Source organism: Spinacia oleracea, chromosome 6 (assembly GCF_020520425.1).
Source record: "Spinacia oleracea cultivar Varoflay chromosome 6, BTI_SOV_V1, whole genome shotgun sequence".
Lineage (NCBI taxonomy): Eukaryota > Viridiplantae > Streptophyta > Magnoliopsida > Caryophyllales > Amaranthaceae > Spinacia > Spinacia oleracea.
This window is the reverse complement of record NC_079492.1, coordinates 122,682,239-122,694,968: the sequence shown is the minus strand read 5'-3', so window position 1 is coordinate 122,694,968 and position 12,730 is coordinate 122,682,239. Positions and strand designations below refer to the sequence as shown.

The following is a 12,730-nucleotide window of genomic DNA, read 5'->3' as shown; positions in this document are numbered from 1 at the left end:
AGTAAAAATTATAAAAAAATTAATATTTAGAAAAATATATATAGATACGAATTTAACATGATCTCACAGGACTAAAATTACCTTATGTACGAATCACAAAAAATAGCCAAAGTCGTAGTGTGAATAATGTAAAAGACAATGGTGCGATATTTTCGAAACGGAGGAAATATAATTTTTTTGAAAAAAAACAAAAAAAAACAATGAATTAAATTGTATAAAAACATAGATCTTTCTCTCTCTCCTCAAAATCCAAGTTACTCTTTCCATTTTCATTTACTCTCTCAAAAAATCACCATTAAACCTATGAAAATCATTATCTTTTCTCTATTTTATTGAAATAATCACTAACAAAACACTAAAATTCGACGAATAATGCAACAGATTTGAAAAGGGAACAAGCACAATGACAAGGGCCGGTTTTTCGCGTCGTTATACGAGAACCACCTAATCAAACAATATTTATAAGAGCACCTAACTAACCAACTATATTGATTATAGCGGCAAGTTCGGGATCGTCCCAAGAGAACGGTGAGAATGAATTTAACCAAGTCAAGCTAGCTTAGAATAGGAATGTGAATTTGATAATAGAAACTAATAATTCTACACTAGCTAGTTAACGAGTTAAACAATAGGGAAAGAGGTAGGGGAATTGGGGTTCGGCTTGGGTTTACTAGGGAAGGACGAGAGTTCAAACACTTAGATGTTGCAAAGACATGATAATTAGGGGAAAAAACGGAAATGTTGCATTCACCACCTCTCGGATAGAATGCATTAAGTTGCCTAATCCGAGGGAGAGCTTTTGCATGACGTACCCCTAGGCTAAGTGACTAACAATTAGAACTAGTTCATCCACATGCTCACACTAATTCACAATTTCTTGCCAAACTAACATGAAGCATTCCAGTCAACTAAATGGAGTTAGCATTTGCAACTACTAATCTAACTAGACATGGATATCCTTATCATCAAATCAAAGTTTAATCACAACATCAACATGAATTCCCCTCAAAATTCCCTAATTCATCCTCAAGCTTCACCCCCTAACCCTAGCAAGTAACTACTCATAAGCCATGAAAGGAAACAACAAACTAAGTTTGAAATTCAAACAAAGAACCATTATAATTAAGCAAAAGTCAAAGAAATTACAAAAAACTAAACAAGCATGTTAATGGTGAATATGGGTATGAAGAAAACTAACAACAATAACAAAGAGAACCCAAAATTCAAAGAACAAGATGAAAAAGGAAAGAAATTACTTGAAGCTTCAAAGGATTCTACAAATTGATGTTGAGTATCAAAGCAATAAGACTAGCTAAGTGTTTTTCTCTCTCTAAAACCCTAAAAACTGAAAACTAAGAGCAATCAATGAGATGTCCTAAAAAGTGGGGAAGAGGGGGTATTTATACCCTTTCCCGAAAAAGAACAAAAATTAATAAAATATGTGAATTCTGGACGTCGGTGCGGGCCGCCAAAGGGGTGCGCGCGCACAAATATGGGTCTCTGAGGGCGCACCCGGATTGGGTGTGGGCGCACCGATGAGTGAGACAATAGGAGGAAAAACAAGATCTGTCTTCGGTGCGGGCGCACCACTCCTGGTGCGGTGCGCCCGCGCGCCTCTGAGGCGTTGGAGGCACAGAAAGGCTCAACATGAGTCTGAAATACTGCAATTGGACTTGGTGCGGGTGCACCTGCACAGAAATGCAAATTCTTGCAATTTCAAAAGTTCCTGCAAGTATTGATATTTGGTGCGGGCGCAACAGATGCTGGTGCGGGCGCACCATTCTAGAAACGTCATTTTTGCAGATTTCAGAAGTTCCTGTAACTTTGCTCCAATTTGTGCGCGCGCACCAGATAAGGGTGCGAGCGCACCGTTTTGAATTCTTACTCAACTTGTTTTCCATTCTCAACTCCATCCGAAATCCTAGAAAAATCAAACAAAAACGAAATAAAAACCAAGGAAAAACGAACTAAACTAAGAGATACTACGAATTAAAATAAAACTAAAATGTAAGCAAAATCATAGAGTAAGAGGGGAAATAAGAACGAAAATTAAAAGAAAACAATAAGAAAATAAAGGTTTAGAGCGACATAAATGTCGCTCATCACACGATGATTTTATTTTTGAAATTTCAAGCAAATTTGAGAAAGAAGAAATTGACGTTCAAAAGAAAATCATTATGTGCAATGTTTTGAATTAAAAACCGAAAACGCATAAGGATAAGCTGAGTGAAACATTATTTATTCATAATTTGTCCATTTTGTTAATTTTTAACTAATTTAGAAATTTTCTAGTTGAACCATTTTCTCTTTCCATATTTTTTCCAAATTTCTTCAAAAAATTCGGATCTAGATTTTAATGTCCAGATTTGGATTTTTCAAAATTCTCATATTTGTATATGGTTATGTTCATTTTGTGAGACTCTAATTTTCATATCTATTTATTACGAAAATTAAATACATGTTTGTTTATTAAGTTTTGGAACTTGTACGTTGATATTTATATTCTAAGAATAAAATGTTCTTTTTTTTTTATTGCATGTAATGTTTCATCCTTTGGTATAAGTGATTTTTAAAAAATTGGTTGAGATCTCCATTCTCTTGCTTCTTTTCAAAAGTTTAACATCTACAATTTTATTTATTGTTCAGATCTAGAGTTTTTCGAGGTTCATATGAATATATTATTATGTTTGTTTTATGACATTTGATGTTCATATCTATTCAGTATGAAGAATTTTAGAATAAAATGTTTATTTTTTTAGAATAAATTTTTTAATTATGTTGTGTATGATATTGTCATTTATCTTGCAATTTTTGTTTTTAGTGTGTTAGTGATTTAGATTTTTATGTTGTAATCTCCGTTTTCTCACCCCCTTCTTCTTACTATATTTCGTCAAAAAAAAATCAAAATCCAGAACTTTTTCCTTTTGTTTTGTTTTCAGATTTAGATTTTTTAAAGGATCATGTTATGCTTCTTTTGTGAGGGTAAGGATCCTGTTAATCTATGATTATGTTGATTTGGAAAAGCTATAATGTTCATTAGTGAGATTATGATTTTCTTACCTATTTATTATGAATTTTACATGCATATTCTTTGATTAAGTTTAAAACTAAATAATGTTCATTCTCTGAGAATAAAATGCTCATTTTGTCGCATATAATATTGTCATTTGTATAAATAAATTTTCAAATGTGAGGTGATTAGAAATTTCTGGTTGAAATCTATATTTTCTCTCTCTCTTTTTGGTTGCCACATTTCTTCAAAATATTCAGATCTAGAATTTTATTTTTGGTTTATATCGATATATGGTTATGTTTATTTTGAAATCTTTTGATGTACATTTTGCGAGAGATGATGTTCACATCTACTCTTATAAAGATTAAACTTATGATAGTTAACTTTATTAAGTTGTGGAACTTAAAAATGTTCATTTTCTGATAATGAAATGTTCATTATTATAAAGTTTTATGTTCAAATTATGAAAAAGTAAGAGGTATGATGTTAATAATGTGAATGTGTAGTATGTATAACTATTTAAGTTTAATATTTATAAGTTCTCTCTTCATTTTCAAAAACACATTTCATATTCAATTTAGTAAATATAACATAATTGTGTATATTCATTTTGAATGAGTATTTTTTATTTATAACATGATTTATTATGTTAATAGTGCTTGATTTATATGATAACAGTCCAAAAACATGTTAAAATTTATTTTCAGCATGTAACTTTATTAATGTAAGTTCAAGTATAAGAACTTTTTTTTTTTTAATTCACATTGATTATTCTTGTATATATGTTATCATTTAAACATTTTGCATGCTCAATCGTCATTTTTAAATCAGTAAATGTTCATTATTAAATTAGTTGAGATAATCATATATATATATATCAAATTACTTAATATTTTCATTTTCAGCATACAAAGGAAATTGAAACCGTAAAAGTCAACTATTGTGTTTAAATCACACTTCATAAACACATTCAAAAGTAAAGAACCGGAGACAGCAAAAATATTTACAATGATCTGAATTCTGAAGTGGACAATGGTGAAAGCTGTTGAGTAATATAGTGTTTTGATGATTGTAAAAAAATGATGATTATCTAACTAACATGTGTGTTTGAGATGTTCATATTACAATATATTGAACAAGTCATAGAATGTCGACCGTATCACATCAAGAAGGACTTCTTACAAGTGAAGTTCCCGAGGGAAAACTCCCAAAAGATAAGAAGTCTGATTATACAGATGTGTTGCTAGACTCTATGCAAGTTCCTAGGCCAGAACCAAAGAGTTCAAGAAAAATGATACAGAAGCAAACAACAAAAAAGTTCCTAGAAGAGTTCCTAGAAGGAACACAAATAGAGCGGTTGCTAGGTAGATCCTTAGAGGAACACTGAATATGAAGTTACAAAGCAGTTCCTGGGTGCATGGAGTAGCAAGATGAAGTTTCAGAGTTGAAACAAGAAGTTACTGAACAGGAATCATAAGTGCGAAGTTCTTGAAAGGAACTAGCACATCGAAGTTCCAAATGTGGAGCTATCAGCATACAGTTCTTGAGTTGGAGCAACATAAAGCATGAAGACAGAAAATATGAGTTTATTTTCTAGGATTCATGTAAGTATGTGCAAACGTGAAAGGTATTGAACACTACAAAAAATTGTACCATTAACGACGGGAAATCCCGTCGTTAGAGGTCAATCATCGTTCATTAATGACGGGATTTCCTGTCGCGAACCCATCATAAAAGGGGGCCGTCGTAAATGGAAAATCCCGTCATTAACCCGTCGTAAAAGACATTTGCGACGGTTGTTCCCGTCTTTGTTTGGTTGTTAGCCCCGTCGCAAAAAGCTTTTGCAACGGAATTTTTGACCCGTCGTAATTAGGTTGTCGTTAAAGATACAAATTCTTGTAGTGGAACAAGGTGCCAAAAGGAACTCGTGGAACTTAGAGTCAAAAGTATCTAAGAGTCAGTGAATCTGTTGCATATTATTATCGTAATCTGTAGGGATTTATTAGTGTGTTGTTTCTTAATAATTCTCTACTTGGTTAAGTGTTTTAGATAAATATGCACTAGTTATTTTAGGATAAGATTTAATTTTAAATAAGAGATATGTTTTTAATAAAATTGGCTTTATCTTAGGATTCTAATTTTAATTATATCTTTTGTTTATTTATTTTATCTTATATATGTTTATGGAAAATAACGAGTCTAAATTAATAATACGTATAATGAGTTTTGTGAGTATTGGAACTTGTAGACGCGAGTTCCAGTACGAACTGGAACTCATGTTTTTATGTCAAGTTTACGAATAAGTTTTCAGTAAAATATTTTTGCATAGAAAATAAATAAAAAGTGAGTTTTGAAAAAAAAATATCTCTTGGATTATAAAACGTTTCTTTTTCTCCAAGTTTTTTTTTTGTTGTTTCCTATTTTTACTCTAACTTTTTATTTGTAAACGCGGTATACGTAGTGCCCAAGACTTTGATTGATTTCTCCCCAACTAACTGATCATGGGCAAGTTCCTAGAAGTTAAGAAACTTACTGTTAGTGGAGGAATAAGTGAGATTATGGTTAAGTCTTGTGCATCCTATAAATAGAGGCTTATATCTTCATTCTAAAGTGTCTGACGTGTGTCATTCCATAAGGGATGGCTATGGAATAGTGTTACAATAGAATATTTTTCATTCCACGTTTTTGAGCAGTTCCTACGAGTTCCAATTTCCTACAATTGCCATGTTCCTCATTGTTCTTTCACGTGCTACATAATAGAGGGATACTAATCCATTATCAATTGTCTATATTTTGAGAGTCGATCAAGGGTTGAGTGAACTCTTGTTATGGGGAGTTGGTCAAGGGTTTGAGTGAATTCTTGTATCATGTTTGGGGTAGGAACTTGATTGAGTTCCTGATGTATTTGGGTAGGCTTTGAGTGAAGTCTATGAGAGAGAAACAAAGAGGCTTTAAGTGAATCCAAAAAGTCAAGACAAACTTCTAGGGAAGTTAGAGAGAGTGAAGTTGTTTGAGGAAACAAATATATATCGTCCTCAAGTAAAGTCCGATTTCCTTATAGGTTTGTAACAGAGTTGTTTCCCCATAGTGAAAATAGTTTGAGTTAAAATCCCTAGTGGGTCGTAGTTTCCTTTCTAGTTGGGCCTAGAAAGTTTCCTGGTAAAATCTTTCTTGCATTGTTTTTCTATTTGTTTTAAGTTCCTTTATAATTCCGCAAAAGTTGGCTAACAAGTTCTAACTACAATTCACCCCCTTCTTGTAGTGTTCCATCCAAATAACAAAAGCACAATCCAAGAGCGAGATCACATAAGGGATGTCCACAATTTGCATACGTAGTACTCCGTATATGTTATCTCCAACTTTCTCCAACTAACTCTTGTTCTCTTTACCTTATTCTTATCACTTATTAAATCACAAGAAAATTAGACTGGATTGACGTACCAGACTAGGAAAAACAAAAAACACTCACAAAAAACATCCAGACCAGACCATACCAAACTAGATCAGAAACTAAAAATATTAGATCAGATCAGGTGAATAGAGCAAGGCCTTATATATATATATATATATGCACTAAGTACTTAATATGGAGTATGTACTAATTTATCATCCTACATAAGTAGGGATTAATTTAGAGGATCGTGATTGTGATCCCCAACAACAGTGGCGAAACTGATTTATCCTACATACGACTGAATTACATGTTGAATTACACGTTCAATTACACTCATAATAGTGATGAATCATTGGAGGAACATCTTGTTCTTGACAATTTATCTCAGTCATCATTTGAATAGTATCCTCCAACTTGGGCACAAAGCCATAAACCAATCCTTTGTACTTCTCCTCCCCACTGCAATATTAATTAGCACATATGGAGTAAATCTCTTTATCATAAATAACTTCACCAAATATATTTAGGGGGTTACAACTCTGGTCCCCAACAACAATGACAACACTAATTTATCCCACGTACAATCGGATTGCATGTTGAATTACACTCGTTGAATCATTGGGGGAACATTTTTTTCTTGACAACTTATTTGGCATTCCTCATTTGAAAGACAACCCCCAACTTGGTCACAAATCCAGTCCTTAGTGCTTCTCCTTTCCACTGGAATTAGGGAAAAACAATTTTAGTATAAGACAAGTCCGTAGATAACTTAAGCAATCACCAAACTACTATAGTCCCAAAGTGATTTGGTATCGGATATTCCAATTAAAATAGCCATATAACTTAAAGTAGGAAGTGTAATTCAGTAATTGAACCAACACAAGTTAGATGGATCCTCAAAACTCAAAAGGCCCGTACATATATTCACAAAACCATTTCACTTCAACTCATTAGATAAGAGTATACTCCGTATCATTATTATGCTCAATTAAGATCAGCGCACATATATAATATGATTCATACGTAGTATTAAATAAAAGTACTTACTTCCTCTATTCCATAACGAGTTTTGTCAGTTTCCAATTTACACATTTATCAATGCACATTTTAGATTCATTTAGGGGACTACGGTCCCCAACAACAATGACAACATTGAGTCATACCGAGAACAACAGGATTACAAGTCGAATTGCATGTAAGATAGTGAGTAATCATAGGTGGATTGGCTTGTTCTTGACAATTTATTTCACATTCTTCAAATGAATGACACCCTCCTATTTCGCCACAAACCCAATCCTTAGTACTTCTCCTTTCCACTGCAATTATCTAATTGGTAATTACCCCCTTCAATCCTTTGATACTACCCATTCAATTCCAAGCATGTTTGTAACAAAAACGATCACCCCAAAACCTTATTTCTAAAATGATTTGGGATCGGCTATACCAATTAAAAGAGGCATATACAGAGTATAACTTAAAATATATAGGAAGTATTATTGAACCAACACAAGTTAGATAAACATATTTAGATAGATGAAGAGAAGGAGATCGAGAATATTACGGATATTTTCAGCAAGAATCCTCGTGGCAAGCAATGCAATGAGTAGATGCACCATTCCGATTCTTGGCGACGCCATTATAACTTTTACTTCTTTTGGGCTCAACTTGATTTGCATAAAACACATAATTTGTTAGTTCCGAGAATTAACAACCAAATTAAACCAGAGACATTCAATTCTACCTCAAATAAAAAATTCTGGGTTTAATTTCGAGAATTTTATCAAGAATATACAGATTTCCAAACACAATAGATTGAACCCAGTACATCAAGTAATGCTAAAAGAAGGAAACAAAATTAAATACAAAGCCGAAATCCAAGTTTAGTTAGAGAAGAACTTGTACCTGTTGGTGGAAAATTCTTTGAATTGGATGAGAACAAGTGGAAACCTTTAGGATTAGTGGATTGTTTTTGGGATTTTCAAAGTCTAGAAAGAGAGAGTGGCAGACCAAGTTGAAGAGAAAGAACGAGCATGATGCGCGAGGAGCTGGCTTCTGGGTTTGTTTATTAGATACTACTTCATAATTATTACCAATTTGCCATTACTAATAAAAAAGAAAGGAGCTGGCTTTGGGTTTGTTTATTAATATACTCCGTACTACTTTATAATTACCAGTTTGCCATTACTAAAAAAAAAAAAAAAAACTTAATTTCCTGTTAAATGAGCTCCGCCCAGTCAATTTCGGTAATTGGCGAGCAAAACATATTAAGGGTGTTTTCGATAACTTTGGTTTCAGCTCTTTTTAAGGAAATTGTTATGTTATTAAACCTTTTTATAATACTTCGCATATCTTTAAATTCTAAATGCTCCGTACTTCGTATACTTTAACTTCTCCTTGTTCTGGTTTTGTTAAGATGTGATCCACAAAACATCACATTGTGATTTTCCCACCTTGATAATAAAAGAAGAGGGAGTTAACTTAGAGCTGATCAACAATGGCCAGGACCGCTGGCCCGACCCGAAAATTACCGGGTTTTGGGCAGAATTTTCCGGCCCGGCCCGGCCCGAACTTTTTAAAAATCTTGCGGGTTTTGGGCAACATAAAACAACAATTTTAGTTATAAATTTACGCAGGCCCGAAAATGGCACGAAAAGCCCGCTATTTTTGGCCCGAAATAACGGGTTTTGGGCACAAAAAATCGGCCTGAAGTTTGGCCCTGCCCGGCCTGACCCGACATAATGGACAAATTTTATGCCCCGGCCTGGCCCGCCTTTTGATCTGGTCTAAGTTAACAACTCTATTGCCATATATTTTTAAGTTGGAACCTCATTTGAATTAAGTTAAATGGATTATATCTCTTGATGACCGGCGCAACCCAGACCTGTATTTAACCGTTTTTCCCGAAATTTAGAATTGTTTCAATATTTTTCATCATAACAAGGGTTTTGTGTTAAGATTGACATTTTAATTATTTTTAAATTTGATTAATGGTTAAATTTCGTGTTGACAATGGTAAATGTCGAAGTTGAGGAATCAAAATAACATAAGCAATACAACCTCCATTCCGGGACACTTGCACCGATTTGACCGGAATGTAGTTTAAGACAATTTATTGACTTACTCCGTATTATTTAATTAGGTGTTAGTTGATATTGGGTGCTTTTTTTTAATATAGTTAGTGGGAAATGTGTCAACTTTTTGAGAGTGGTGGGGGAGGTGTGAGTTTTTTTAATGTTCTTTTAGATGTTAGAATACAAGTGAGACCTTAGGTAAGTGAGATAAACAATATAAAATTAGAAAAATATGTCATTTAAAGAAATGGTGCAAGTATTCCGAAACGGCTTATAAGGAAACACATGCGAGTATTCCGGAACATAGGGAGTACTTCATAACAAAAAGGCAACAAGCTAGACAAGATACATAAATATATTATACTCTAGTTAAACGAAGAACGATACAACAAACACCCAAGATATTACTCTTGGGAGGCCACCTTATACTTGGTAGATATGTGGCTTATTGAAAACAAAGAAAATTCACGTGACATTTTCATATTGTTTGCTGAGAGCTGCAGGCTATCATACTTAAGCGCATGGGCAATCCTGATCAATAATTGAACATAAAACCAAATTAGCATAATTAGTTTAAACCAAATATGTTTCAAATTTTTGCAGTAACATTTTATACCTTCTTCTGGACGAAAATCCCAACAGACTCGAGGTAGTTGTTGTGCCTTCCAAACACTCCAACAACAGGACCGTCAATTGGGCATGGCGATGCAAAAGCACGTGGACAATCGACTCCCTTTCCTTGTCCATATGGTCCATAACCAGTTGGGCATAAGTTGGTGTGGATCTTCAACGTAGCAATGGTGCATTGATTGTTCTGGTACTTATAGTTTCCGTATGTGCCAGAAATCTGGGTTATCTTTTCACCACATTTGAGTGCAATCTATATAAAGGGAAAAACGTTAGAGGACAAAAATCTAAACAAGAAGTATCACGTATGAAAATTTATAGGTGCTCAGTCATATATAACACTAACCCTTGACTCCTTGGCATGACAACTGATGCCACCAAACATCTTGGTGTAGGTACCTCCACAAGGCTTGGCTACGACGAAGCCAATAGCGTCAACAATGAAGCCATGCCTTACGATGACTTCCTTGATAGTTTCACCTTCTTGAAGTTTAAAGCTGTAATTTTCGGGGCATTGAGAACCATAAGGTCCGTATTGTTCAACCATATGCTTCTGCGAGTCAAGACAAAAGCAACATTATGCATATAATTAGACTATTAGGATTGGATGAACGAATTGAATATGCATTACGAAAGAAAAATAATAGCGCGTAAAATATATAAGTTCAAACCTGGGCGACTTGTTGAGCCATTTTGTTGCTTAGCGATGAACTTGGGAATTACTTATGTAGAATGTAGTAAGTTTGCAGTGATGTTGTTTGGTTGAGGAGGATATCGTCTATTTATACACAAACTTGGAACATATTCTAGCTATTGGTCCATCATGCTTGCCACCTATTTTTTGTATTCGTTTAGATGATTAAGAATAATATTAGTGTTATTCTACACATGCATTATATTATAACCCATAAAATTATATTCCGTACTACACATACGATATGTGTATATACGAAGTTATAGATGAGCTTATTCTACTAGATAGCGATTGATTGAAAATTTGGATAAATTCTCCATTATTACAACTTTTACGAGTCATGTTGTTTAAGTTATTCTCTGCGTTCATATTACGCAGAGTACCACATTTAGGTTACTAAAATCATTATCCAAAGATGTTACAATCCTAAGATTCTATATGCCCAAAAATATGCCATCGATCCGGATGACAAAATAGTAAAATTTTAATGTACAGATCTTAAGGTTATAAAGTTAGATGAAATGGTTTAGAGGATTAAGATCTTAATGTACAACATATTCAATTGGTCCGTAAAATTCATTATGCTTGCCACCTTACTTTGTTCATTCGTTTGGGTTAAATTAACGATAATGTAATTATACACATGCATGCAAACGGTATTAGCAATAGTATAATTTTACTCATGTACTTTGCCGCTTCATTATGCTTGCCAGAAAATGTGTATGATATTTCTTGTAGTGGGTTCTTTAATTTTCTTGTTCAATTTTTCTTTATTTTTAATTTTTTATCATGGGTTTCTCTTAGTTTAATTTGATCTAATATGCTAACACGTATTATATCGAATATATTGATAACTACTGCCTCTATTTCGCAATACATGCATCATTTCTCATTTGATCACTAGTTACACATGTTATGGGGTATTATTCTCTCATAAATTGTTGCTTATACTTATACATTTTTTTCAAGGGAAAAGTAAAGCAGGGATTATTATTGCAAGTCGTTATCCGCCAAAGTTAATATACTTTAGGGAAAAGAGTTCATATAAATCAATTCTGAACTACCCTTAGTATCCCATCTTGCCACAAGATGAGCTATTGTGTTCCCTGCTTATACTTATACAGTTATACATACTGCATGCTTGAACTGTCAAATTGAATGCGTTTGGATACCATTTTAAATATTTTCTTTGACTTTTTTCGCTAAATTTGCGTGAAGGGGAGATTGCAAATGTGCATGAAGGCCATGGGGAGATTGCAAATTTTCATTAAACAATCGTTTTTAAAAGCCAATTAAGTTAATGAGATTTAAAAGAGTGAGGATATTTGAGTCTATTTCACAGGGGACATCAAAATCAATTACTAAAATGTTCCCAATAGTTCCCATATAGAATAGAGATAAAACAAAATATTTTATTCTTATTATTTGGATTATCATACTCCCTCCGTATTTTTTTAGGAGTCACACTTACTACTCCCGGTCGTATTTTTTCTAAGAGTCACACTTCCATTTTCGATAACTTTTACACCCACTCCACAATTGTTTATTATGTTTACTTTTCTGTTACCCAACTTACATCATAAATAATTCTATTTTTTGCCACCACCACCACAATCAATTCCTCTCGCTCACCGCCACCAACACCACATACCACTTAAGCCACGAATGCCGATTGAAAATTCCATTTCGAACAACCGATTGAAAATTCCACCGCGAGCAGCGATTCGAATGAAAATTTCCGATTGAAATTAAATTCGAATTGAGAAGTGCTGATTGAGGAATTGGAGGAGGAAGGAGGAGGATCGAAGAATCTTACCGAATTTGCTCGATTGAAATTGAACATCAACGATTGAAAACGATCCTGATTCGCGAACCACAACCACCGGCGAGAGGCGAGCAGCGGGGGCAGCGGGATGCGAGCAGCGGCGGAG

At 33.9% G+C, this 12,730-nt stretch overlaps 1 protein-coding gene across 2 annotated transcripts; it reads right to left on the bottom strand.

The window, feature by feature from the left end:
- Nucleotides 1-1,906: 1,906 nt before the first annotated feature.
- Nucleotides 1,907-10,935, bottom strand: LOC110788849 (mannose/glucose-specific lectin). 2 transcript variants are annotated; one of them, XR_008923136.1, is made up of 6 exons: nt 10,777-10,935; nt 10,452-10,658; nt 10,095-10,358; nt 8,310-10,009; nt 7,969-8,071; nt 1,907-1,921 (listed from the first exon to the last, which is right to left on the bottom strand). XR_008923136.1 is itself a non-coding variant. In XM_021993485.2 (4 exons), the coding sequence occupies exons 1-4, from the start codon at nt 10,795-10,797 to the stop codon at nt 9,992-9,994; spliced, it is 510 nt and encodes a 169-aa protein (XP_021849177.1). In that variant the 5' UTR covers nt 10,798-10,935; the 3' UTR covers nt 9,816-9,991. The 2 variants fall into 2 exon arrangements, 1 of the variants encoding a protein (XP_021849177.1); XM_021993485.2 differs by lacking the exons at nt 1,907-1,921; nt 7,969-8,071 and having other exon boundaries at nt 9,816-10,009.
- Between the last annotated feature and the right edge of the window lie 1,795 nt (nt 10,936-12,730).

Coding starts and splice junctions, on each gene's coding strand:
- LOC110788849 (XM_021993485.2), bottom strand. CDS start 10,797: ATGGCTCAACAAGTCGCCCAG. Junction 10,659..10,776: donor TGGCTCAACAAGTCGCCCAG/GTTTGAACTTAT, acceptor CTTGACTCGCAG/AAGCATATGGTTGAACAATA. Junction 10,359..10,451: donor GTCATGCCAAGGAGTCAAGG/GTTAGTGTTATA, acceptor CCCTTTATATAG/ATTGCACTCAAATGTGGTGA.